We start from the raw sequence: 27,930 nt of genomic DNA, 5'->3' as shown, positions 1-27,930 counted from the left end.
ACTGGGGCCAAGCTTCCTGCCATTTATTGTCTATGCATAGTCACTTCACCCCTACCTACATGTACAAATTACCTCAACTGACCTGTACCCCCACACACTGACTCAGTACCAGTACCCCCTGTACATAACCTCGTTATTGTTATGTTATTGTTACTTTTTTATATATTTTTTACTTTTGTTTATTTGGTAAATCTATTCTTAACTCTTCTTGAACTGCACTGTTGGTTAAGGGCTTGTAAGTAAGCATTTCATGGTAAAGTCTACACATGATTCAGCCACTTAGGTCTACTGCAGGACATGTATTCTCAATCACATGCATATTTTGGCGATGATAAAATGTCCAAACAATAAAATCGCGCAGTTAGAATGTTCATTTATTTGGATGAGACTTGCATTTGGATGTTTATGCCGACGCATCATCAGAGTTTCATCAGTGGTTTTAACTATTACAGCAAGGCTATTGTTTCACATTGCAACTCAGAGGGCGGGCACAGGGAGAGGAAGACTGTGCGATATCCTTCTTCTATTGGCTAGTTGAGCTGCCGATCAGCAGAAAGCCCAGTAAATTGTTATTTTTGGATTGGCGCAAAAACGTCTTTGCATCGGTCGGTAGGCGAAACGGTATCGAACTTTAGAATGACCAGAAACTAAGTCCGAATCAGGTAGGATTCGATATCGCATTACTTAATAAGCTGCATGAAGCGTTTACTAATGTCTTGAATATTACTGTTGATGTACTATGAACTGGCTTATTTGGCTGTTTTCTTTGACATTTTCTGGAAATGTATTGTTTCACGAGGGTTGGTGAAAGCCAAGCCCTCGATGCTTTACTTTCATTCATCATCAACAATAACCAGAATTGTGTGAAGTGCATATGTATCGACAAAGGCATGTTGGGTGGTGACTTCTCGTGAAACGGGGGTGTTTAGAATTACGGAAGTTGATTTTGAGCGAGTATGGTCATGTTTTTCTGTTGCGCAAAGTTGCGTTGCCTCTCCATGACATCCGCTCGCTGCGTGACGATAATAATAGTTACGGTCGAAGCTCCACACTCGTCTTTATGTGAGCATCTGTCATAACTTTCCAGGTTGAACACACAATGACAGACAGTTGTGTAGAATGACACGTCTGATGTAGGATTCTAGGTTAATGATTGTAGTAGCCTACTGCTGGATATGGTGAAGGTAAATTAAAGGTCTAGAAAAAAACGATCAGAATGGCAATTTTCCAAAGTGATGAGATTTTGTAGGTTACTAATCAATCAATCCATCAAATCAATCAAATTTGATTTATAAAGCCCTTTTTACTTCAGCCGATGTCACAAAGTGCTGTACAGAAATCCAGCCTAAAACCCCAAACAGCAAGCAATGCAGATGTAAAAGTATGGTGGCTAGGAATGATTATACTGGATAGTGATTATGGAATAACGTTTGTTACTTTCCTTTCTTGACTTAGCTATCAGTAACACTCATGGAATTAAAGTGTAGACATGCCAGTAGGACTGTTTCCTAGCAACAGATCAATACGTATCTATAGGTCAGTGGTCTAAGTTCATAACAAGTCCGAAGCCAAATCCACTGTATGGATTTCGGTGCGTACACGAAGTCCTGAAAAACAAAGTTTGCGTCCCAAATAGCATCATATTCCCTACATAGTGCACTACTTTTGACCAGGACCATAGCAGACTTTGTTTCAGCTGGAGGGAGGGTGATTTCATGTTTCACTGACAGCATCATCTCAACAATAGTCTGAGGCTTTCTGCATCAACATTGTGTCTGTGTGTGATTATCCATGTGACCTGAATGTTCCTCCCACGCTGGGGTGAATCTGTTATATTGCTCCAAGATTACTGCCTTTAAATCCTGTGTGTGTGTGGAGGGAGGGGGTCTAGTCTTAGAAGTGGGGCATACACTTTCACGCCATACTATCTCTGTCACACACTATCTCTGTCACATGTAAACGCATGTGACAGAGATGAGAGAGAGAGAGACCAGGGCCCATAGGGATCAGACCAACAGTAGTGCACTACGTAGGGACTAGGGTTCTATTTGTGACGTAGCCAGTGTGTTCCAGCAGGAGGCCCGCTGCCGTCTGAATCTAGGTCACCAGCAGTAGCAGCATCATCAGTGGCAGCAGCATCATACACACACACACACACACACACACACACACACACACACACACACACACACACACACACACACACACACACACACACACACACACACACACACACACACAAAGTTCTCCATCGTTCTAGTCCCATCTCGGTGCTAACTCAGTCCTAACCAATGTTCCCTCTAAACTGAGCGCGGGGTGCAGTAGCCTGAGATTGCTGCACAGCTAGAAACATCAGCCCACTGAGAGAAGCAGGAGATTGAACTTTACTCAACGTTCTAGAGTGTTCCCTGTTAGTTAACACCATCACCGTTTCCCTTTACTGTGGCGACAGTGGCCAATTTCAATGCAACATACCTGAAACAAAGGCAGAACGCGGCAGAACGCGGCAGAACGCGGCAGAGTAGGATTCTGTTGAGCACGACTCAGCCCGTACTCTACACAGACTGGTGGGACACAACCAGTCAGAACTGCAGTAGGCCTATATGCAAATAGATCATTGCCATATATGGATCTGTGCCATTTACTTTAAACTGGACTGTGTTTACAGCTGTGGTATCACTGACATTGCTCGTTCAAATACTTATATGTTCTTAATTCCATTCCTTTACTTAGATTTGTGTGTATTGTTAGATATTACTGCACTGTTGGACCAAGGAACACAAGCATTTCACTACACCCGCAATAACATCTGGTAAACACGTGTATGTGACCAATAACATCTGATTTGATAGTGAGTAGATGTGCTTGTTTGGAGATCAAATCAAGAGCTGCATGTAGCCACGTGTCCACATTTTGTTCATATCCTTTGATAGTTAGTGAGTTATTAACCCAGTTATAGATCATTAGTCAGCAATAGGGGGAGTGATTGATAGTTAGTGAGTTATTAACCCAGTTATAGATCATTAGTCAGCAGTAGGGGAGTGATAGTTAGTGAGTTATTAACCCAGTTATAGATCATTAGTTAGCAGTAGGGGAGTGATTGATAGTTAGTGAGTTATTAACCCAGTTATAGATCATTAGTCAGCAGTAGGGGAGTGATAGTTAGTGAGTTATTAACCCAGTTATAGATCATTAGTTAGCAGTAGGGGAGTGATTGATAGTTAGTGAGTTATTAACCCAGTTATAGATCATTAGTCAGCAGTAGGGGAGTGATAGTTAGTGAGTTATTAACCCAGTTATAGATCATTAGTCAGCAGTAGGGGAGTGATAGTTAGTGAGTTATTAACCCAGTTATAGATCATTAGTCAGCAATAGGGGGAGTGATTGATAGTTAGTGAGTTATTAACCCAGTTATAGATCATTAGTTAGCAGTAGGGGAGTGATAGTTAGTGAGTTATTAACCCAGTTATAGATCATTAGTCAGCAGTAGGGGAGTGATTGATAGTTAGTGAGTTATTAACCCAGTTATAGATCATTAGTCAGCAGTAGGGGAGTGATAGTTAGTGAGTTATTAACCCAGTTATAGATCATTAGTCAGCAGTAGGGGAGTGATAGTTAGTGAGTTATTAACCCAGTTATAGATCATTAGTCAGCAGTAGGGGAGTGATTGATAGTTAGTGAGTTATTAACCCAGTTATAGATCATTAGTCAGCAGTAGGGGAGTGATAGTTAGTGAGTTATTAACCCAGTTATAGATCATTAGTCAGCAGTAGGGGAGTGATTGATAGTTAGTGAGTTATTAACCCAGTTATAGATCATTAGTCAGCAATAGGGGAGTGATTGCTTCCTACAAGAGCACAAAACGTGTACATTTCTAGAAAAGCAGGTCAGGTAAAGAGCTTTTCTTTGCCTTTGAAAGGGCAGTGTTGTATTTTGAGACAGGCTTGAATTCGCTAAGCAGCCAATAGGCAGAGGGTAGCATAATGTGTCTGATTCTCTGTAATAATGGTAGCGGAATAATTAAGCATTTTATTTTGTAAAGTGGTTTCTTGCATCAAACAACACAACATTTTCAGTCACCTCCTTGTCTAAAGGACAAGTAGATAAACAGGTTCATGTCAAGCCCTGTATGTTGTTATTTTCAAAAGTCTCATGGAATGTAGGCCAACATTGAACACCACACATTGGCTGCTACTGTAGGCTGAATGATAGAACAGCTATTTCCATGTTAAAATATTATGGGATGCATTTTCTCCATTGTTTTTGATGGTAGACCACTCTGGTAGGCCTACATTATGATCAAATAGCCACAGTGGCTTATGTGACCACTGTTAAAACTGTAACTTAAAACGGGTACAGCCTCAGTGTTCACAGTACGCTGGAAGTTGCGCAGAATTTTCACAGCGTTGAAGTTTGTGCTCAGCAGACCTGAAATTAGCTCAGTGCCTAAAAATGTTTGAGGTAACTTGGTGCTAGGACAGACAGAGAAAGGAAGCTGCTGTAGCAGCCAGACCAGCAGAGTTATATTGACATCACTGTGACACTACTAACACCTTCCTGTTTGGATTTTATACAATGAGGATGTTTTCATGTTGGCAGCACACAGGTACAACAGGAACATATGGAATGGAAAATATGACCTGAAAATATGAATCTGAATATTGTATCTGTAACCCCCAACTAAAAAAATACCAAATAAATATAAATGTGGTCACACAAATGGATTATCTTTAGGAACCCTGAGAGAGACAGAGACAGTGTGTTATAATCTGTAGCATTCTAGAGACAGAGAGACAGACAGTGTGTTATAATCTGCAGGATTCTAGAGACAGAGACAGTGTGTTATAATCTGCAGGATTCTAGAGACAGAGACAGTGTGTTATAATCTGCAGGATTCTAGAGACAGAGAGACAGACAGTGTGTTATAATCTGCAGGATTCTAGAGACAGAGACAGTGTGTTATAATCTGTAGGGTTCTAGAGACAGAGACAGTGTGTTATAATCTGCAGGGTTCTAGAGACAGAGACAGTGTGTTATAATCTGCAGGATTCTAGAGACAGAGACAGTGTGTTATAATCTGCAGGATTCTAGAGACAGAGAGACAGACAGTGTGTTATAATCTGCAGGATTCTAGAGACAGAGACAGTGTGTTATAATCTGTAGGGTTCTAGAGACAGAGACAGTGTGTTATAATCTGCAGGGTTCTAGAGACAGAGACAGTGTGTTATAATCTGCAGGATTCTAGAGACAGAGACAGTGTGCTATAATCTGTAGGATTCTAGAGACAGTGTGTTATAATCTGCAGGATTCTAGAGACAGTGTGTTATAATCTGTAGGATTCTAGAGACAGAGACAGTGTGTTATAATCTGTAGGATTCTAGAGACAGTGTGTTATAATCTGTAGGATTCTAGAGACAGAGACAGTGTGTTATAATCTGCAGGATTCTAGAGACAGAGACAGTGTGTTATAATCTGCAGGATTCTAGAGACAGGGACAGTGTTATAATCTGCAGGATTCTAGAGACAGAGACAGTGTGTTATAATCTGCAGGATTCTAGAGACAGAGAGACAGACAGCGTGTTATAATCTGTAGGGTTCTAGAGACAGACAGTGTGTTATAATCTGTAGGATTCTAGGGACAGAGAGACAGACAGTGTGTTATAATCTGTAGGGTTCTAGAGACAGACAGTGTGTTATAATCTGCAGGATTCTAGAGACAGAGACAGTGTGTTATAATCTGTAGGATTCTAGAGACAGTGTGTTATAATCTGTAGGATTCTAGAGACAGAGACAGTGTGTTATAATCTGCAGGATTCTAGAGACAGAGACAGTGTGCTATAATCTGGAGGATTCTAGAGACAGTGTGCTATAATCTGTAGGATTCTAGAGACAGTGTGTTATAATCTGCAGGATTCTAGAGACAGAGACAGTGTGTTATAATCTGTAGGATTCTAGAGACAGTGTGTTATAATCTGTAGGATTCTAGAGACAGTGTGTTATAATCTGTAGGATTTTAGAGACAGTGTGTTATAATCTGTAGCATTCTAGAGACAGTGTGTTATAATCTGCAGGATTCTAGAGACAGAGACAGTGTGTTATAATCTGTAGGATTCTAGAGACAGTGTGTTATAATCTGTAGGATTCTAGAGACAGTGTGTTATAATCTGTAGGATTCTAGAGACAGTGTGTTATAATCTGTAGGATTCTAGAGACAGTGTGTTATAATCTGTAGGATTCTAGAGACAGTGTGTTATAATCTGTAGGATTCTAGAGACAGTGTGTTATAATCTGTAGGATTCTAGAGACTGAGACAGTGTGTTATAATCTGTAGGATTCTAGAGACAGAGACAGTGTGTTATAATCTGTAGGATTCTAGAGACAGAGACAGTGTGTTATAATCTGTAGGATTCTAGAGACAGTGTGTTATAATCTGTAGGATTCTAGAGACAGTGTGTTATAATCTGTAGGATTCTAGAGACAGTGTGTTATAATCTGTAGGATTCTAGAGACAGTGTGTTATAATCTGTAGGATTCTAGAGACAGAGACAGTGTGTTAGAATCTGTAGGATTCTAGAGACAGTGTGTTATAATCTGCAGGATTCTAGAGACAGAGACAGTGTGTTATAATCTGCAGGATTCTAGAGACAGAGACAGTGTGTTATAATCTGTAGGATTCTAGAGACAGTGTGTTATAATCTGTAGGATTCTAGAGACGGACAGTGTGTTATAATCTGCAGGATTCTAGAGACAGAGACAGTGTGTTATAATCTGCAGGATTCTAGAGACAGAGACAGTGTGTTATAATCTGTAGGATTCTAGAGACAGAGAGACAGACAGTGTGTTATAATCTGCAGGATTCTAGAGACAGAGACAGTGTGTTATAATCTGTAGGATTCTAGAGACAGAGAGAACAGCTACCAACAACAAACCACACCCTTTTAGAAAGCTTTCTGAGAAACATACAGTGGGGGGAAAAAAGTGTTTAATTCCCTGCTGATTTTGTACGTTTGCCCACTGACAAAGAAAGGATCAGTATAATTTTAATGGTAGGTTTATTTGAACAGTGAGAGATAGAATAACAACAAAAAAATCCTGAAAAACGCATGTCAGAAATGTTATAAATTGATTTGCATTTTAATGAGGGAAATAAGTATTTGACCCCTCTGCAAAACATGACTTAGTACTTGGTGGCAAAACCCTTGTTGGCAATCACTGGTTTCCCCCATATACAAGTCTATGGGGGAAACCAGCCATTATACAAGTCTATGGGGGGAAACAATGCACTTGAGATTTTGGTTTTAGTGAAGACTGAAGTAAGCTTCCTCTATCCTGTACCTTCAGTCAAACCACCTCAGCATGTTCTGGTCTGGTACAGGCTGTACTGTACCTTCAGCTAAACTACCTCAGCATGTTCTGGTCTGGTACAGGCTGTACTGTACCCTCAGCTAAACTACCTCAACCTGTTCTGGTCTGGTACAGGCTGTACTGTACCTTCAGCTAAACTACCTCAACATGTTCTGGTCTGGTACAGGCTGTACTGTACCTTCAGCTAAACTACCTCAGCATGTTCTGGTCTGGTACAGGCTGTACTGTACCCTCAGCTAAACTACCTCAACCTGTTCTGGTCTGGTACAGGCTGTACTGTACCCTCAGCTAAACTACCTCAGCATGTTCTGGTCTGGTACAGGCTGTACTGTACCCTCAGCTAAACTACCTCAACCTGTTCTGGTCTGGTACAGGCTGTACTGTACCTTCAGCTAAACTACCTCAACCTGTTCTGGTCTGGTACAGGCTGTATTGTACCTTCAGCTAAACTACCTCAGCATGTTCTGGTCTGGTACAGGCTGTACTGTACCCTCAGCTAAACTACCTCAACCTGTTCTGGTCTGGTACAGGCTGTACTGTACCTTCAGCTAAACTACCTCAGCATGTTCTGGTCTGGTACAGGCTGTACTGTACCTTCAGCTAAACTACCTCAACCTGTTCTGGTCTGGTACAGGCTGTACTGTACCTTCAGCCAAACCACCTCGACATGTTCTGGTCTGGTACAGGCTGTACTGTACCCTCAGCTAAACTACCTCAGCATGTTCTGGTCTGGTACAGGCTGTACTGTACCTTCAGCCAAACCACCTCGACATGTTCTGGTCTGGTACAGGCTGTACTGTACCCTCAGCTAAACTACCTCAACCTGTTCTGGTCTGGTACAGGCTGTACTGTACCTTCAGCTAAACTACCTCGACATGTTCTGGTCTGGTACAGGCTGTACTGTACCCTCAGCTAAACTACCTCAACCTGTTCTGGTCTGGTACAGGCTGTACTGTACCTTCAGCTAAACTACCTCAACCTGTTTTGGTCTGGTACAGGCTGTACTGTAACCCTAACCCACAGCATCAGTAGAACTCTTTTGTGTCATACCCATGGATTTCTGTTTGTATCTGCTATGTGGGAAACAGTCATCTTGAACATGAAAAGGGACTATCTGCTTGTAGCTGGTTGCTGCTAGTGTCTGGTCTCTGGTTGGTTGGTTGCTGCTAGTGTCTGGTCTCTGGTTGGCTGGTTGCTGCTAGTGTCTGGTCTCTGGTTGGTTGGTTGCTGCTAGTGTCTGGTCTCTGGTTGGTTGCTGCTAGTGTCTGGTCTCTGGTTGGCTGGTTGCTGCTAGTGTCTGGTCTCTGGTTGGTTGGTTGCCGCTAGTGTCTGGTCTCTGGTTGGTTGCTGCTAGTGTCTGGTCTCTGGTTGGCTGGTTGCTGCTAGTGTCTGGTCTCTGGTTGGCTGGTTGCTGCTAGTGTCTGGTCTCTGGTTGGTTGGTTGCTGCTAGTGTCTGGTCTCTGGTTGGTTGGTTGCTGCTAGTGTCTGGTCTCTGGTTGGTTGCTGCTAGTGTCTGGTCTCTGGTTGGTTGCTGCTAGTGTCTGGTCTCTGGTTGGTTGGTTGCTGCTAGTGTCTGGTCTCTGGTTGGCTGGTTGCTGCTAGTGTCTGGTCTCTGGTTGGCTGGTTGCTGCTAGTGTCTGGTCTCTGGTTGGTTGGTTGCTGCTAGTGTCTGGTCTCTGGTTGGCTGGTTGCTGCTAGTGTCTGGTCTCTGGTTGGCTGGTTGCTGCTAGTGTCTGGTCTCTGGTTGGTTGGTTGCTGCTAGTGTCTGGTCTCTGGTTGGCTGGTTGCTGCTAGTGTCTGGTCTCTGGTTGGTTGGTTGCTGCTAGTGTCTGGTCTCTGGTTGGCTGGTTGCTGCTAGTGTCTGGTCTCTGGTTGGCTGGTTGCTGCTAGTGTCTGGTCTCTGGTTGGCTGGTTGCTGCTAGTGTCTGGTCTCTGGTTGGCTGGTTGCTGCTAGTGTCTGGTCTCTGGTTGGTTGGTTGCTGCTAGTGTCTGGTCTCTGGTTGGTTGGTTGCTGCTAGTGTCTGGTCTCTGGTTGGCTAGTTGCTGCTAGTGTCTGGTCTCTGGTTGGCTGGTTGCTTTCCTCCAGTTAAATGGGAAGTGGTTTGATCTGTTTTGCACATCATCGTCAGACATCCTCTACTGTCTCTCCTCTTATCTCCCCTACTGTCTCTCCTCTTATCTCCCCTACTGTCTCTCCTCTTATCTCCCCTACTGTCTCTCCTCTTATCTCCCCTACTGTCTCTCCTCTTATCTCCCCTACTGTCTCTTCTCACTGCTGTCTGCCTGGTGTACAAGCTACTGTCTCTTCTCACTGCTGTCTGCCTGGTCTTAGTGTCTCTGTGGTGGTGCAGAGCGTCAAAATGAGTTCAGGGGAATACACACGTTCCAGTCTGAACGCTATCAGAGTGAAAGAGTATCAGACCACAGGGACATGAAGTTACAAACATCCGCTAATAACGTGTGTGTGTGTGTGTGTGTGTGTGTGTGTGTGTGTGTGTGTGTGTGTGTGTGTGTGTGTGTGTGTAGGAGCCAGGCTGTACAGCAGGATGTCTATAGAGGCTGAGGCGTTGCTGCAGGAGGCTAAGGAGAGTATAGAAGCAGCTCAGAATTACAGGAGCGAACTACAACAACGCCTGCATGGACTCAGCCAAGCACGCAAACAGGTAATAACACAGTTATAACAACGCCTACATGGACTCAGCCAAGCACGCAAACAGGTAATAACACAGCTATAACACCTACATGGACTCAGCCAAGCACGCAAACAGGTAATAACACAGTTATAACACCTACATGGACTCAGCCAAGCACGCAAACAGGTAATAACACAGCTATAACACTGGTCCAACCCTCATTCAGATTAGAGGTCGTCCTACGGCATGGCCGATTAATTAGGGCCGATTTCAAGTTTTCATAACAATTGGTAATTTTTGGACACCGATTCTGGCCGATTACATTGCACTCCACGAGGAGCCTGCGTGGCAGGCTGACCACCTGTTACACGAGTGCAGTAAGGAGCCAAGGTAAGTTGCTAGCTAGCATTAAACTTATAAAAAACTATCAATCTTAACATAATCACTAGTTAACTACACATGGTTGATGATATTACTAGTTTAACTAGCTTGTCCTGCGTTGCATATAATCGATGCGGTGCCTGTTAATTTATCATCGAATCACAGCCTACTTCGCCAAACGGGTGATGATTTAAAAAAAACACAATCGTTGCACGAATGTACCTAACTATAAACATCAAGGCCTTTCTTAAAATCAATACACAAGTATATATTCTTTAACCTGCATATTTAGTTAAAATAAATTCATGTTAGCAGACAATATTAACTAGGGAAATTCTGTCACTTCTCTTGCGTTCTGTGCAACAGAGTCAGGGTATATGCAGCATTTTGGGCCACCTGGCTTGTTGCAAACTAATTTGCCAGAATTTTTCGTAATTATGACATTGAAGGTTGTGCAATGTAACAGGAATATTTAGACTTAGGGATGCCACCCGTTAGATAAAATACGGAACGGTTCCTTATTTCACTGAAAGAATAAACGTTTTGTTTTCGAAATGATAGTTTCCGGATTTGACCATATTAATGACCAAAGGCTCGTATTTCTGCATTTATTATATTGTAATTAAGTCTATGATTTGATATTTGATAGAGCAGTCTGACTGAGTGGTGGTAGGCAGCAGCAGGCTCGTAAGTATTCATTCAAACTTTACTGCGTTTTCCAGCAGCTCTTCGCAATGCTTGATCCACAGCGCTGTTTATGACTTCAAGCCTATCAACTCCCGAGATTAGGCTGACAATACTAAAGTGCCTATAAGAACATCCAATAGTCAAAGGCATATGAAATACAAATGGAAGAGAGAGAAATAGTCGACCGTCATAATTCCTATAATAACTACAACCTAAAACTTCTTACCTGGGAATATTGAAGACTCATGTTAAAAGGAACCACCAGCTTTCATATTGAAGACTCATGTTAAAAGGAACCACCAGCTTTCATATGTTCTCATGTTCTGATCAAGGAACTTAAACGTTAGCTTTCTTACATGGCTCATATTGAACTTTTACTTTCTTCACCAACACTTTGTTTTTGCATTATTTAAACCAAATTGAACATGTTTCATTATTTATTTATGTATTATATTAAGTTAAAATAAGTGTTCATTGTTCATTCAGTATTGTTGTAAATGTCATTATTACAAATATACTGTATATAAGTCAATACCGATTAATCCTCTGATTTTTATATATATATATATATATATATTTGTAATAATGACATTTACAGACACAGATGAAGTCTTCACCTGAACTAAACAGCCTGTTTTCAATAGAATGTGCTTTTTAGTTCAGGAGTTGAACTACTCTGCATTCACACCACCTCCAGTTTGGCAAATGAGTTGTGTTTGTCTCTCTCTTTTCATATACCTCTCTTTCTCTGCTTTACTTTTAGAGGAGCAGGAAATAACAACGTTGTTTACAATTAGCCTGAAGGGGGATAGAGAGGGGGAGGAAGGGGGGAAAGAGGAAGGAGGGAGGAGGGGGAGGAGGGAAGGCTTAACATCTTCCTGATACTAGAAGAGAGTTGTGGCTTAAACCGTCACCGTATTGTCACCACTGCTCAACCAGAATTGTCAGAGACTCCAGTCACCCAAGTTAGAGACTGTTTTCTCTGCCCACCGCACGGCAAGCGGTATTGGAGCGCCAAGTCGAGGACCAAAAGGCCCCTTAACAGCTTCTACCCCCAAGCCATTAGACCGCTGAACAATTCATAAAAATCGCCACTGGATAATTTACATTGACCCCCCCCTTGTACACTGCTGCTACTCGCAGTTTGTTTGTTATCTATGTATAGTCACTTCACTCCCACCTGCATGTACAAATTACCTCAACTAACCTGTACCCTGCACACTGACTCAGTACCGGTGACCCCTGTATATAACCTCCACACTGACTCAGTACCGGTGACCCCTGTATATAACCTCCACACTGACTCAGTACCGGTGACCCCTGTATATAACCTCCACACTGACTCAGTACCGGTGACCCCTGTATATAACCTCCACACTGTCTCAGTACCAGTGACCCCTGTATATAACCTCCACACTGACTCAGTACCGGTGCCCCCTGTATATAACCTCCACACTGACTCAGTACCGGTGACCCCTGTATAAAACCTCCACACTGACTCAGTACCGGTGCCCCCTGTATATAACCTCCACACTGACTCAGTACCGGTGACCCCTGTATATAACCTCCACACTGACTCAGTACCGGTGACCCCTGTATATAACCTCCACACTGACTCAGTACCGGTGACCCCTGTATATAACCTCCACACTGACTCAGTACCGGTGACCCCTGTATATAACCTCCACACTGACTCAGTACCGGTGACCCCTGTATAAAACCTCCACACTGACTCAGTACCGGTGACCCCTGTATATAACCTCCACACTGACTCAGTACCGGTGACCCCTGTATATAACCTCCACACTGACTCAGTACCGGTGACCCCTGTATATAACCTCCACACTGACTCAGTACCGGTGCCCCCTGTATATAACCTCCACACTGACTCAGTACCGGTGACCCCTGTATATAACCTCCACACTGACTCAGTACCGGTGACCCCTGTATATAACCTCCACACTGACTCGGTACCGGTGACCCCTGTATATAACCTCCACACTGACTCAGTACCGGTGACCCCTGTATATAACCTCCACACTGACTCAGTACCGGTGACCCCTGTATATAACCTCCACACTGACTCAGTACCGGTGACCCCTGTATATAACCTCCACACTGACTCAGTACCGGTGACCCCTGTATATAACCTCCACACTGACTCAGTACCGGTGACCCCTGTATATAACCTCCACACTGACTCAGTACCGGTGACCCCTGTATATAACCTCCACACTGACTCAGTACCGGTGACCCCTGTATATAACCTCCACACTGACTCAGTACCGGTGACCCCTGTATATAACCTCCACACTGACTCAGTACCGGTGACCCCTGTATATAACCTCCACACTGACTCGGTACCGGTGACCCCTGTATATAACCTCCACACTGACTCAGTACCGGTGACCCCTGTATATAACCTCCACACTGACTCGGTACCGGTGACCCCTGTATATAACCTCCACACTGACTCAGTACCGGTGACCCCTGTATATAACCTCCACACTGACTCAGTACCGGTGACCCCTGTATATAACCTCCACACTGACTCAGTACCGGTGACCCCTGTATATAACCTCCACACTGACTCAGTACCGGTGACCCCTGTATATAACCTCCACACTGACTCAGTACCGGTGACCCCTGTATATAACCTCCACACTGACTCAGTACCGGTGACCCCTGTATATAACCTCCACACTGACTCAGTACCGGTGACCCCTGTATATAACCTCCACACTGACTCAGTACCGGTGACCCCTGTATATAACCTCCACACTGACTCAGTACCGGTGACCCCTGTATATAACCTCCACACTGACTCAGTACCGGTGACCCCTGTATATAACCTCCACACTGACTCAGTACCGGTGACCCCTGTATATAACCTCCACACTGACTCAGTACCGGTGCCCCCTGTATATAACCTCCACACTGACTCAGTACCGGTACCCCCTGTATATAGCCTCCACACTGACTCAGTACCGGTGACCCCTGTATAAAACCTCCACACTGACTCAGTACCGGTGACCCCTGTATATAACCTCCACACTGACTCAGTACCGGTGACCCCTGTATATAACCTCCACACTGACTCAGTACCGGTGACCCCTGTATATAACCTCCACACTGACTCAGTACCGGTGACCCCTGTATATAACCTCATTATTCATATTGTGTTACTTTTGATTATTACTTTTTATTTTAGTCTACTTGTTAAATATTTTCTTCTTCTTGAACTGCACTGTTGGTTAAAGGCTTGTAATTAAGCATTTCACGGTAATGTCTACACTTGTTGAATTCGGCGCATGTGGCAAATAAAGTTTGATTTGATTTGAATAGCCTATGCAGCTGCCAACACCTCAAACATGTTGACACATTTACGCCGACATCACTCCAGTATTCCTACCACCGGAACAAGACGGAAACACAAAACAACACCGCTTGGTCTCCCCTCTGCATTCAAGCAGCCCTTCACAGCTGGTTCTGACTGGGCCAAAGACATGCCAAGGTGATGGGTATGTTTACACTAGTGGATAGGAACCCTGTTTACACTAGTGGATAGGAACCCTGTTTACACTAGTGGATAGGAACCCTGTTTACACTAGTGGATAGGAACCCTGTTTACACTAGTGGATAGGAACCCTGTTTACACTAGTGGATAGGAACCCTGTTTACACTAGGGGATAGGAACCCTGTTTACACTAGGGGATAGGAACCCTGTTTACACTAGTGGATAGGAACCCTGTTTACACTAGTGGATAGGAACCCTGTTTACACTAGTGGATAGGAACCCTGTTTACACTAGTGGATAGGAACCCTGTTTACACTAGTGGATAGGAACCCTGTTTACACTAGTGGATAGGAACCCTGTTTACACTAGGGGATAGGAACCCTGTTTACACTAGTGGATAGGAACCCTGTTTACACTAGTGGATAGGAACCCTGTTTACACTAGTGGATAGGAACCCTGTTTACACTAGTGGATAGGAACCCTGTTTACACTAGTGGATAGGAACCCTGTTTACACTAGAGAATAGGAACCCTGTTTACACTAGTGGATAGGAACCCTGTTTACACTAGGGGATAGGAACCCTGTTTACACTAGTGGATAGGAACCCTGTTTACACTAGTGGATAGGAACCCTGTTTACACTAGTGGATAGGAACCCTGTTTACACTAGTGGATAGGAACCCTGTTTACACTAGGGGATAGGAACCCTGTTTACACTAGTGGATAGGAACCCTGTTTACACTAGTGGATAGGAACCCTGTTTACACTAGTGGATAGGAACCCTGTTTACACTAGTGGATAGGAACCCTGTTTACACTAGTGGATAGGAACCCTGTTTACACTAGTGGATAGGAACCCTGTTTACACTAGTGGATAGGAACCCTGTTTACACTAGGGGATAGGAACCCTTTCTCAGTGGTTGAGAAGAATAGAGGGTATCGGCATCTCGTGAAAGTGCTCGAGCCACGTTACGAACTTCACCCTCTCGCAAGCATTTCAGCAAACGGGTAGTACCCTCTATATAACCAACAGAACGGGTCGTACCCGCTCTATATAACCAAGAGAACGGGTAGTACCCGCTCTATATAACCAACAGAACGGGTCGTACCCGCTCTATATAACCAAGAGAACGGGTCGTACCCGCTCTATATAACCAAGAGAACGGGTAGTACCCGCTCTATATAACCAAGAGAACGGGTCGTACCCGCTCTATATAACCAAGAGAACGGGTCGTACCCGCTCTATATAACCAACAGAACGGGTTGTACCTGCTCTATATAACCAGGAGAACGGGTAGTACCCGCTCTATATAACCAAGAGAACGGGTAGTACCCGCTCTATATAACCAACAGAACGGGTCGTACCCGCTCTATATAACCAACAGAACGGGTAGTACCCGCTCTATATAACCAAGAGAACGGGTCGTACCCGCTCTATATAACCAAGAGAACGGGTCGTACCCGCTCTATATAACCAAGAGAACGGGTAGTACCCGCTCTATATAACCAACAGAACGGGTAGTACCCGCTCTATATAACCAAGAGAACGGGTCGTACCCGCTCTATATAACCAAGAGAACGGGTCGTACCCGCTCTATATAACCAAGAGAACGGGTCGTACCCGCTCTATATAACCAAGAGAACGGGTCGTACCCGCTCTATATAACCAAGAGAACGGGTCGTACCCGCTCTATATAACCAAGAGAACGGGTCGTACCCGCTCTATATAACCAAGAGAACGGGTAGTACCCTCTATATAACCAACAGAACGGGTAGTACCCTCTATATAACCAAGAGAACGGGTAGTACCCTCTATATAACCAACAGAACGGGTAGTACCCGCTCTATATAACCAAGAGAACGGGCAGTACCCGCTCTATATAACCAAGAGAATGGGTCGTACCCACTCTATATAACCAAGAGAACGGGTCGTACCCGCTCTATATAACCAACAGAACGGGTCGTACCCGCTCTATATAACCAAGAGAACGGGTCGTACCCGCTCTATATAACCAAGAGAACGGGTCGTACCCGCTCTATATAACCAAGAGAACGGGTCGTACCCGCTCTATATAACCAACAGAACGGGTAGTACCCGCTCTATATAACCAAGAGAACGGGTCGTACCCGCTCTATATAACCAAGAGAACGGGTCGTACCCGCTCTATATAACCAAGAGAACGGGTCGTACCCGCTCTATATAACCAACAGAACGGGTAGTACCCGCTCTATATAACCAGGAGAACGGGTCGTACCCGCTCTATATAACCAACAGAACGGGTCGTACCCGCTCTATATAACCAAGAGAACGGGTCGTACCCGCTCTATATAACCAAGAGAACGGGTTGTACCCGCTCCATATAACCAAGAGAACGGGTCGTACCCGCTCTATATAACCAAGAGAACGGGTCGTACCCGCTCTATATAACCAAGAGAACGGGTAGTACCCGCTCTATATAACCAAGAGAACGGGTAGTACCCGCTCTATATAACCAAGAGAACGGGTAGTACCCGCTCTATATAACCAAGAGAACGGGTAGTACCCGCTCTATATAACCAAGAGAACGGGTAGTACCCGCTCTATATAACCAAGAGAACGGGTAGTACCCGCTCTATATAACCAAGAGAACGGGTCGTACCCGCTCTATATAACCAAGAGAACGGGTCGTACCCGCTCTATATAACCAAGAGAACGGGTCGTACCCGCTCTATATAACCAAGAGAACGGGTCGTACCCGCTCTATATAACCAAGAGAACGGGTCGTACCCGCTCTATATAACCAACAGAATGGGTCGTACCCGCTCTATATAACCAACAGAACGCCAAAGTTATCAATGAATTGAAACTGACACTTTTATCTACAGAATGGTTCTGTTCTGCTGCTCTCTGGTGCCCACTGTTCCCACCCAGTATCTGGCACGTCTCTCTCCTTTCCCAGCTGTAGAGTCCAGTTTTGGGCCATTTTTCCCATAACCCCCCTCTTCCCCAGGGATGAGTCATCATCACTGTAATATGAGACGAGGCAGGCAGGAAAAGCTGCTCTGCAACACACACAGATTACCAGGATGGTGTGACGTCCGTGAGCAGTGTGTGTGCCTTAGATACTTCTGGCTTCTGGATGAGAGGGAGTCAAAACATCCTGTAGTTATCTCTCTCTGGTCTCTCTCTCTCTCTCTCTCTCTCTGGTCTCTCTCTCTCTCTCTGGCTCTCTCTCTGGTCTCTCTCTCTCTCTGGTCTCTCTCTGGTCTCTCTCTCTCTGGTCTCTCTCTCTGGTCTCTCTCTGGTCTCTCTCTGGTCTCTCTCTAGTCTCTCTCTAGTCTCTCTCTCTCTGGTCTCTCTCTCTCTCTCTCTCTGGTCTCTCTCTCTCTCTGGTCTCTCTCTCTCTGGTCTCTCTCTCTGGTCTCTCTCTCTGGTCTCTCTCTCTGGTCTCTCTCTCTGGTCTCTCTCTCTCTCTGGTCTCTCTCTCTCTCTGGTCTCTCTCTCTCTCTGGTCTCTCTCTCTGGTCTCTCTCTCTGGTCTCTCGTGTCTCTGGTCTCTCTCTTTGGTCTCGCACTCTCTCTCTCTCTGGTCTCTCTCTCTCTCTCTGGTCTCTCTCTCTCTCTCTGGTCTCTCTCTCTCTCTCTGGTCTCTCGCTCTCTCTCTGGTCTCTCGCTCTCTCTCTGGTCTCTCGCTCTCTCTCTGGTCTCTCGCTCTCTCTGTCACCTCACCTCTCTCTCTCATACCTCTTATCTCTCTCTCCCCAGCCTGTATGTCCTCTACTCCCAGTGGTCATGTCATTGTATTCCAGATGACAATATTAGCTTTCCCATCCTTCACCGTCCCAAAATATACATTATCTTTGGCAACATCCCAAATGGCACCCTATTCCCTCCATAGTGCACTACCTTTGGGCCCTGGTCAAAATGAGTTCACTATATAGAGAATAGGATGCCATTTAGGATACTGCCCTTATCTCCACAAAACTGATCGACACCAGGAAGTGATGCAATGGCTCCAGTGAGGCATTTCCTGTGTCCTGCTGTCCATACACACTGATCTCTGATAGTGTTCTATGTAGGTCTTTCCATCCTCATCCAACTATTATTTTCTCTTGTTTATCAGTGCAGCTCCTCTGCTCTTCTGTTTCCTGCTCGCTCTCTCTCTCTCTCTCGCTCTCTCTGGTCTCTCTCGCTCTCTCTGGTCTCTCGCTCTCTCTGGTCTCTCGCTCTCTTTCTCTCTGCTCTCTTTCTCTCTGGTCTCTTTCTCTCTGGTCTCTCGCTCTCTCTCTCTGGTCTCTCTCGCTCTCTCTGGTCTCTCTCGCTCTCTCTGGTCTCTCTCGCTCTCTCTGGTCTCTCTGCTCTCTTTCGCTCTGGTCTCTCGCTCTCTTTCTCTCTGGTCTCTCGCTCTCTTTCTCTCTGGTCTCTCGCTCTCTTTCGCTCTGGTCTCTCGCTCTCTTTCTCTCTGGTCTCTCGCTCTCTTGCTCTCTGGTCTCTCGCTCTCTGGTCTCTCGCTCTCTGGTCTCTCGCTCTCTTCTCTCTCTGGTCTCTCGCTCTCTCTCTCTCTCTCTGGTCTCTCTCTCTCTGGTCTCTCTCTCTCTGGTCTCTCTCTGGCCTCTCTCTCTCTGGTCTCTCTCTCTCTGGTCTCTCTCTCTCTGGTCTCTCTCTCACTGGTCTCTCTCTCTCTCTCTCTCATAGTCAGTCATTTACATTTTACATTTTAGTCATTTAGCAGACGCTCTTATCCAGAGCGACTTACAGTAGTGAATGCATACATTTCATACAATTTCATATTATTATTTTTTTTTTTCCTGTGCTGATAGTGAGAGGAGGACTGTCATTCAGTGGGTGTGTCCCAAAAAGCTCCCTACATAGTGCACTACTTTTGATCAGAGCTGTATTGGCCCTTCCTATCTATGGGCCCCTCCTCTCTATGAGCCCGAATGCACTATAAAGGCACTAAGGGTGTCATTTGAGACTGAGATCGTCTGGTAGTTTCATACTGACAGGAGTTCAGCTCAGCATGGTTGTCTGTTAAGAGGAACTGAAACAGAGACTACGTTTCACTGCAATCGACTAACCACCAGCTTCCTGTTCCGTTGGGGGACTGGCACTGTTTCCACATCTTAACGTTTTAGCATTTTTGGTACAAAGTTAGCATATCAATTGACCCTCTCCCACCGTCTCTCTCTCTCTCCTTCTCTCTCTCTCTCCTACCCTCTCTCCCTCATCCTCCTCTCTCTTCCTCTCCTCTCGCTCCTCCAGGTACGAGGCAGCTCGTCTCAGGCCAGGGAGGGGTTGAAGCGTCATTTCTCAGAGCTCCAGACGGCTGTGACCCGCCTCCTGACGGAGCGTCTGAGCGTGCTCCTTAGCGAGGTGGACGTCATCGAGCAGGACAGCGTACGACCGCTGGATGACTGCCAGAAACTCATAGAACACGGAGTCAACACCGCAGACGAGCTGCTCCGAGAGGGTGAGGTATAGATAGACGGAGGGACGCATGGTTCAAATCCCGGAGCCCTTGAGCAAGGCACTTAACCCTGACTGATCCAAAGTGACCCTGGCCGTAACCCCACTCCCTGAGACTGTCTCAGGGGGAGTAGGGATATGCACAAAAACACATGTCCCTTACAAACTGTGTAACAGGACTAATAAAATATAATAATATAATCACCTCACAAATTATTATGACTTTCTATTACACACCTTCAGAATCATGTTTCTCCTGTCCTCCTCCTCCCTCCTCCACCCCCTCCTCCCCTTCTCCCCTCCTCCTCCTCCTCCTCCTCCTCCTCCTCCTCCTCAGTACCGTCAGAATCATGTTTCTCCTGTCCTCCTCCTCCTCCTCCTCCTCCTCCTGTAATTAAACACTGATTAAAGGTTTTAATCTCCTTCTCCCCCCCGTCCTCTCTTCAGGTGAGGTAGCTATCCGCTGTGGTCTGGGGGAGAAGGAGGACAAGCTGGGGAGTTTCACCAAGAAGGCCCTTCAGATCCAGCTGGACAGGTGAAGGGGAGGGAATTATCATACTCTCTTTCACTATGTCATGTATGTTGTAACTTTAACAATACAATGGAAAGGTTAACTCGGCGTGTGTGTTTATTTTAACCGTGTGTGTGTTTATTTTAACTGTGTGTGTGTGTGTGTGTGTGTTTATTTTAACCGTGTGTGTGTTTATTTTAACTGTGTGTGTGTGTGTGTGTGTTTATTTGAACTGTGTGTGTTTATTTTAACTGTGTGTTTATTTTAACTGTGTGTGTGTGTTTATTTTAACTGTGTGTGTGTGTTTATTTTAACCTTGTGTGTGTTTATTTTAACTGTGTGTGTGTGTGTGTGTGTGTTTATTTGAACTGTGTGTGTTTATTTTAACTGTGTGTGTTTATTTTAACTGTGTGTGTGTGTTTATTTTAACTGTGTGTGTTTATTTTAACTGTGTGTGTGTGTTTTATATTAACTGTGTGTGTGTTTGTGTGTGTTTATTTTAACTGTGTGTGTGTGTGTTTATTTTAACTGTGTGTATATGTTTATTTGAACTATGTGTGGGTGTTTGTTTATTTGAACTGTGTGTTTGTTTATTTTAACCGTGTGTGTGTGTGTGTGTGGTTGTTTATTTTAACCGTGTGTGTGTGTGTGGTTGTTTATTTTAACCGTGTGTGTGTGTGTGTGTGGTTGTTTATTTTAACCGTGTGTGTGTGTGTGGTTGTTTATTTTAACCGTGTGTGTGTGTGGGTGTTTGTTTATTTGAACTGTGTGTTTGTTTATTTTAACCGTGTGTGTGTGTTTATTTTAACTGTGTGTGTGTTTATTTTAGCTGTGTGTGTGTGTGTGTGTGTGTGTTTATTTTAACTGTGTGTGTGTTTATTTTAACCGTGTGTGTGTGTGTGTTTATTTTAACCGTGTGTGTGTTTATTTTAACCGTGTGTGTGTGTGTGTGTGTCTCAGCCTCCCGGAGGTACCAGTGTTAGTAGACGTGCCGTGTGTGTTTATTTTAACTGTGTGTGTGTGTGTGTGTGTGTGTGTGTGTGTGTGTGTGTGTGTGTGTGTGTGTGTGTGTGTGTGTGTGTCTCAGCCTCCCGGAGGTACCAGTGTTAGTAGACGTGCCGTGTGTGTCTGCCCAGCTGGATGACTCTCTGCTGTACGCGCTGAGAGACAGAGTGTCCCGACATGGATCAGTCTCTTCACACCCTCCAGTCCAGATAGAGGAACTCCAGGAGAGACCTGGCAGTGTGTTAGTACGCTGGTGTAAGGTGAGGACACACACACACACACACACACACACACACAGTGTCACACACCCTACAGGTGTTATGTAACTGTTATTAACTAGTACACTGTCCTGTGGGGTGCTATGATACTGATATTAACTAGTACACTGTCCTGTGGGGTGTTATGATACTGATATTAACTAACTAGTACACTGTCCTGTGGGGTGTTATGATACTGATATTAACTAACTAGTACACTGTCCTGTGGGGTGTTATGATACTGATATTAACTAACTAGTACACTGTCCTGTGGGGTGATATGATACTGATATTAACTAACTAGTACACTGTCCTGTGGGGTGTTATGATACTGATATTAACTAACTAGTACACTGTCCTGTGGGGTGTTATGATACTGATATTAACTAACTAGTACACTGTCCTGTGGGGTGTTATGATACTGATATTAACTAACTAGTACACTGTCCTGTGGGGTGTTATGATACTGATATTAACTAACTAGTACACTGTCCTGTGGGGTGTTATGATACTGATATTAACTAACTAGTACACTGTCCTGTGGGGTGTTATGATACTGATATTAACTAACTAGTACACTGTCCTGTGGGGTGTTATGATACTGATATTAACTAACTAGTACACTGTCCTGTGGGGTGTTATGATACTGATATTAACTAACTAGTACACTGTCCTGTGGGGTGTTATGATACTGATATTAACTAGTACACTGTCCTGTGGGGTGTTATGATACTGATATTAACTAACTAGTACACTGTCCTGTGGGGTGTTATGATACTGATATTAACTAGTACACTGTCCTGTGGGGTGTTATGATACTGATATTAACTAACTAGTACACTGTCCTGTGGGGTGTTATGATACTGATATTAACTAACTAGTACACTGTCCTGTGGGGTGATATGATACTGATATTAACTAACTAGTACACTGTCCTGTGGGGTGTTATGATACTGATATTAACTAACTAGTACACTGTCCTGTGGGGTGTTATGATACTGATATTAACTAACTAGTACACTGTCCTGTGGGGTGTTATGATACTGATATTAACTAACTAGTACACTGTCCTGTGGGGTGTTATGACACTGATATTAACTAGTACACTGTCCTGTGGGGTGTTATGATACTGATATTAACTAACTAGTACACTGTCCTGTGGGGTGTTATGATACTGATATTAACTAACTAGTACACTGTTCTGTGGGGTGTTATGATACTGATATTAACTAACTAGTACACTGTCCTGTGGGGTGTGTTTCATAACATCTGTCTCTCTAGGTGGATGATGAGTTTGCGGTTCAGGACTACCGTCTGCAGTATCGTCGCTCAGTGTCTGGTCAGTACCAAGGTCAAAAATGATTTAATATCTCAGAACTTATTCATTTCTTTGTGATTCTATATCATTCATATTTATTCCAAATTATTATAATAATCTAAGTTGTAATGATTTAATAAAACATAACTTTTAATAACGCATAAATACATTTCTGAACAAAGGGAGCAGCGACGCTGCCTTAGTGCAACAAAGGTGACCAGTCCTGATCCCAGGAATCTGTTTGCGCCTGTGGATATGTTGTCCTAACCATAGAATCACATATTAGTACTTTATTAATAGTGCTTAATAATATATCATATTATAATGTGAAATATATTATAAAATGTAATTGTATGAATGGTACATTTTAATATGAATAATACATTTTAATTGAATAGTACTTTATAAAATGAATAGTACTTTATAATATGTATAGTACTTTATAATATGAATAGTACTTTATAATATGAATAATACGTTTTAATTGAATAGTACTTTATAATATGAATAATACGTTTTAATTGAATAGTACTTTATAAAATGAATAGTACTTTATAATATGTATAGTACTTTATAAAATGAATAGTACTTTATAATATGAATAATACCTTTTAATTGAATAGTACTTCATAAAATGAATAGTACTTTATAATATGTATAGTACTTTATAAAATGAATAGTACTTTATAATATGAATAATACCTTTTAATTGAATAGTACTTCATAAAATGAATAGTACTTTATAATATGAATAGTGCTTTATTAATACTAGTGTATCTCTGTGGTCCTAACCTTGGTCTCTTCAGGTCAGTACGAGGATACCTACATCGGGCCGGAGCAGGAGTTCCTGGTCCTCCACCTGGACCCCCACACTGATCATCTGTTCAGGGTGTGTGCCCGGGGGGAGGGGCGTACCGAGTGGAGCCCCTGGAGCGTCCCACAGACAGGATACACCACACTAGCACCCCATGGTAAACACACACACACACACACAGTAAACCACACCCCCCATGGTAAACACACACACACACACACATGGTAGACACAGACACACACACCCCAGGGTAAACACACACACACAGACACACACACCCCAGGGTAAACACACACACACCCCAGGGTAAACACACACACCTGGAGCAGATGTACGGTGAAGCATTCAGCTCCAGGTTGTGCATGCTGACACAGCGTGGTCTACGAACCTCAAAGTACGTCTCTGATGGTATTTTTACATCACTGATGGTATTTTTGTGTCTCAGATGGTGTGTGCTCACGTAACCTGTAGACGCTTGTTGGTCTCGTGTAGCGTGAGTCACTAGCTCTGGTCCAGGGCATCAGTGTGTTAGGCACATACCGGTCAGGGAACTAGCTCTGGTCCAGGGCGTAATGTTAACCATTGTTGCTTGTCCAGCTAGCTAGTACACACGCACTAGCTACTTAGAACACACTAGCTACCTAGCTTGTAATTTCACCTCCCGTGCTGTTGGTGTCGGTAAAGCACCATCCTCTCTGGCATCACTCAACATCCTGTCTCATCTCCTATGTCTCAGTGTCTGTGGCGTGAGAAGGTGTCTCCTGCAGCCAGACCTGTTGAAATGCAGTCGGCCTGGACTGAAGGTGTACTGTTGTCATGGTTTCTGTCTTCTCTGGGTGGTGTGTGTGTTCCAGAGTGGTGTCCAGGCAGTGAGGGCTACATCCTCAGCAGTAGAAGGAACATCGCCATGCGGAGTGACTCGTCCCCCTCTAAAGCTGGGGTTCTCTACTCCAACGCTCCAACATACTTCTGTGGCCAGACGCTCACCTTCAAGTCAGTACACTCTCTCTCTCTCTCTCTCTCTTCATCACAATCTCTAGTGTAATGTTATGCTGTGATTCCTGTCGTGTGATTAGTGTGTTTTGTGTGCTTGCGTAGGATCTCTGCGACGGGCCAGGTGGACAAGCGGGACAGTATCGGGGTGTGTGTGGGGTGTGAGGGAGAGGCGGAGTCTCTCCAGAGGGACCAGGCTGTCTGCATCTCCACCAACGGTACAATCACTTTTTCAACAACAAAAAAATGGTAAAGCGTACAATTGCAGAGTAGCAGCAGCGTTAAAAGTTAGCAAAACTTGACAGATTCTCACCTTCTCTATATCCCTCCTCTTCCTACTCTTCCCTCTCCTCTCTTCCCTCCAGGAGCGGTGTTTGTCAACGGTAAAGAGATGACCAACCAGCTGCCTTCTATCACCCTCGGCTCTGCTGTGACCTTTGATATGGAAGTGGTCAACCTACTTCCTATTAGCAACAACAACAACCTTAGCGACGGAGGCAACTTCAAGCTGAGGGTTACGATTGGCTCAGGGAACCGGGAAGTGGTGTTTGATTGGCTGCTGGATCAGGGGGTGGACTGCCTGTTCTTTGGCTGCTCCTTAGCCCACCCTGGTTGGAAGGTGCTGGTGTTCTGAGGCTGCTGATTGGACAGCAGCCCTGTCAGTCAACACAAAGGGACAAGCAGAGTAACAGTCCTGTCTGCTGGAGTTGTCCTGTCCCAAATCAACCCCTTAGACCAGTGGTATTAAAACCTTTTTTAGCAGGGACCCTATTTCTTTTGTGTTCATTTTCTCATGAACCCACCCCAAAAATAATGACAACCTTAAATTAGTACATTTTAGATTTTTACATCAAGAAATAATCCTTAATTCATTACATTTACAAAAAAACAAAATAAATGTACTCAATTGTATTTTTCAAATACGTTTGTATATGGTCTCATACAATAATCCGTACTCGTACTTTTTGTTTAGTGGGGTCACGATCATCGCCTTTGAATACCACTGCCTTAGACACTTAGCCTCTACCCCCTATAGCTTTTCAGTATTGGGGTATTTCTCAATGTGAATTCAACTGCCGTTGTTTACAGTAATGTGACCCATCTGTTCCTTTCACCCTGGGAAAGGTTTCATCTGGCCTTCTGCAGCAGCTATCTATGCTTCCTCCAGGTATGACTGGTGATGGCTGAGAGCCGTCTTCTCCAGTATCAGAAAATATCAGCTCCAGTAGCTCACCTTTCTCCTCTTGGCATCTGGATCAACAATGTATCCAAAGCCCTTTCTGAACTGGCTGATAAGATATCCTGCCATCTGATACAGACTCCTGTACCAGAACTGACCAATCATTCTTCCTTTTCAAGAGACACTCAGGCTGTGCATGAAATGGCACCCTATTCCCTACATAGTGCTATGGGCCTTGGTCAAAAGTAGTGCACTATATAGGGAATAGGGTGCCATTCTTGTGCCCTATTTCAGATGCACACTTCTCTCCAAACGTCCTAAAATGGTGGTGTTTTTTTACTTCTGAATGTGAGAACAATAAGGGGGTGGTCTCGCTCAGAGAGAGACGTTACCTTTCATCAAACACATGAGCTGCAAAGCATGCTGGTCTGGTTTACCACAGAATAAAACACTTCACTCCAGAGATCGTAACCTCTTTATGTCGGTCTCTCCTCCCCTGTCGACCCGTTTTCAATTCTCTAGCTCCGTGTGAGCAGAACTCATGGTGTGTACAAAGTTCTGATTCTGTAAGTGTTCTGAATTAGATTCCATTTCATGCTGTTAAATGTTCTTTTTAAAAACGGTTCACTTTTTTTTGCTAACAGTTTTCACAACCATGTAATGTAACTTCACTTGTAGACATTGATGTACTTTCATGTGAATTTTTGGGGGAACTTGTTCTACTTGTGAGAGGTGAATTTATATTTTAAGCGCCATCCTATTTCCTCTAGAGCACTATAGGGACTAGGGGCCGTTTGGGTTGCTTCCTGTGGTTCTGCAGAGATGGAATGGTTGCTGTGGTTACAGAGTGCTCTTCAGCAGACTGACTGTTGAGTTAGATGGTTCAAATTGAAATGAACCTTTATTTAACTAGGCAAGTCAGGTAAGAACAAAATGTTATTTACAATGACGGCCTACCCCCTCCCCTAACCCGGACGATGCTGGGCCAATTATGCACCAACCCTATGGGACTCCCGATCATGGCCGGTTGTGACACAGCCTGGAAACGAACCAGGGTCTGTAGTGACACTGCAATACAGTGCCTTAGACCGCTGCGCCACTCGGGAGTGTGACAGTTTCACATTTAACAGGTTAACAGTGGTCATACATACTGGAAGACACTGCTTGTCGATAAAAGCTATAGCTGGACACAGTATATAGCTGGATAGTTACTGTGGCAGTGTTGCTTCACGTCCAAATCATTTGATATCAGTGAAACGCTGCCAATGGTGCAAGGGTAGGGAGGTGGGGTTGGAAATGGAACCAGGCCACCTGTTAAAGTGGGGTCGTACTCAGCTGTCTGTCATCCACCACCCTCTTCATGCAAACATCCTTCTCCGATTCCTTTAACTGTGTGGCTGAGTCCCAAATAGCACCCTATTCCCTATCTAGTGCACTACTTTTGACCAGGATCCATAGGGCTGGTCAAAAGTAGTGCACCAGATAGGGTGCCATTTGGAATGCTGACTGTGACTTGTAATCAGGGTTGGGCTCAGTTCCATTTCAATTCCGGAGGTTAACTGAAATTCCAAGTGGAATGTGAGTTGACTTCCTAAATAGCATTGACCCCAGTCCTGCTTGTTATCAGGCTTATTATTTACATGTGTGTGTATACCTCATTGTGCCTTCCTTCAGTACAGAATGAATGCCCCAGAAACATCCAATAAATTGCTTAGTCATCTACTTTTGGTTATTTTTGTCTGAAATATGAAACAATCCAAATTGGAGCTACATCAAGAGATGGACAGAACTCAGGATTTTGGGTCAGCCAGGCTAGCAGACCATTT

At 44.2% G+C, this 27,930-nt stretch overlaps 1 protein-coding gene across 2 annotated transcripts; it reads left to right on the top strand.

Moving 5' to 3' along the window:
* The first annotated feature begins 524 nt into the window (after positions 1 to 524).
* crlf3 (cytokine receptor-like factor 3) lies at positions 525 to 27,826 on the top strand. 2 transcript variants are annotated; one of them, XM_029707963.1, is made up of 10 exons: positions 525 to 662; positions 9,892 to 10,028; positions 19,823 to 20,030; positions 20,474 to 20,561; positions 21,625 to 21,802; positions 23,081 to 23,138; positions 23,924 to 24,088; positions 24,786 to 24,924; positions 25,030 to 25,142; positions 25,290 to 27,826. In XM_029707963.1, the coding sequence occupies exons 2-10, from the start codon at positions 9,912 to 9,914 to the stop codon at positions 25,556 to 25,558; spliced, it is 1,335 nt and encodes a 444-aa protein (XP_029563823.1). In that variant the 5' UTR covers positions 525 to 662; positions 9,892 to 9,911; the 3' UTR covers positions 25,559 to 27,826. The 2 variants fall into 2 exon arrangements, with proteins under 2 accessions (XP_029563823.1, XP_029562959.1); XM_029707099.1 differs by having other exon boundaries at positions 23,081 to 23,150.
* Positions 27,827 to 27,930: the final 104 nt, after the last annotated feature.

This window comes from Salmo trutta, chromosome 1 (assembly GCF_901001165.1).
Source record: "Salmo trutta chromosome 1, fSalTru1.1, whole genome shotgun sequence".
Taxonomy (NCBI): Eukaryota; Metazoa; Chordata; class Actinopteri; order Salmoniformes; family Salmonidae; genus Salmo; species Salmo trutta.
This window is presented reverse-complemented; position numbering and strand designations above follow the sequence as displayed.

Coding starts and splice junctions, on each gene's coding strand:
- crlf3 (XM_029707099.1), top strand. CDS start 9,912: ATGTCTATAGAGGCTGAGGCGTTGCTGCAGGAGGCTAAGGAGAGTATA. Junction 20,031..20,473: donor AGACGAGCTGCTCCGAGAGG/GTGAGGTATAGA, acceptor TCCTCTCTTCAG/GTGAGGTAGCTATCCGCTGT. Junction 24,925..25,029: donor GGCCAGACGCTCACCTTCAA/GTCAGTACACTC, acceptor GTGCTTGCGTAG/GATCTCTGCGACGGGCCAGG.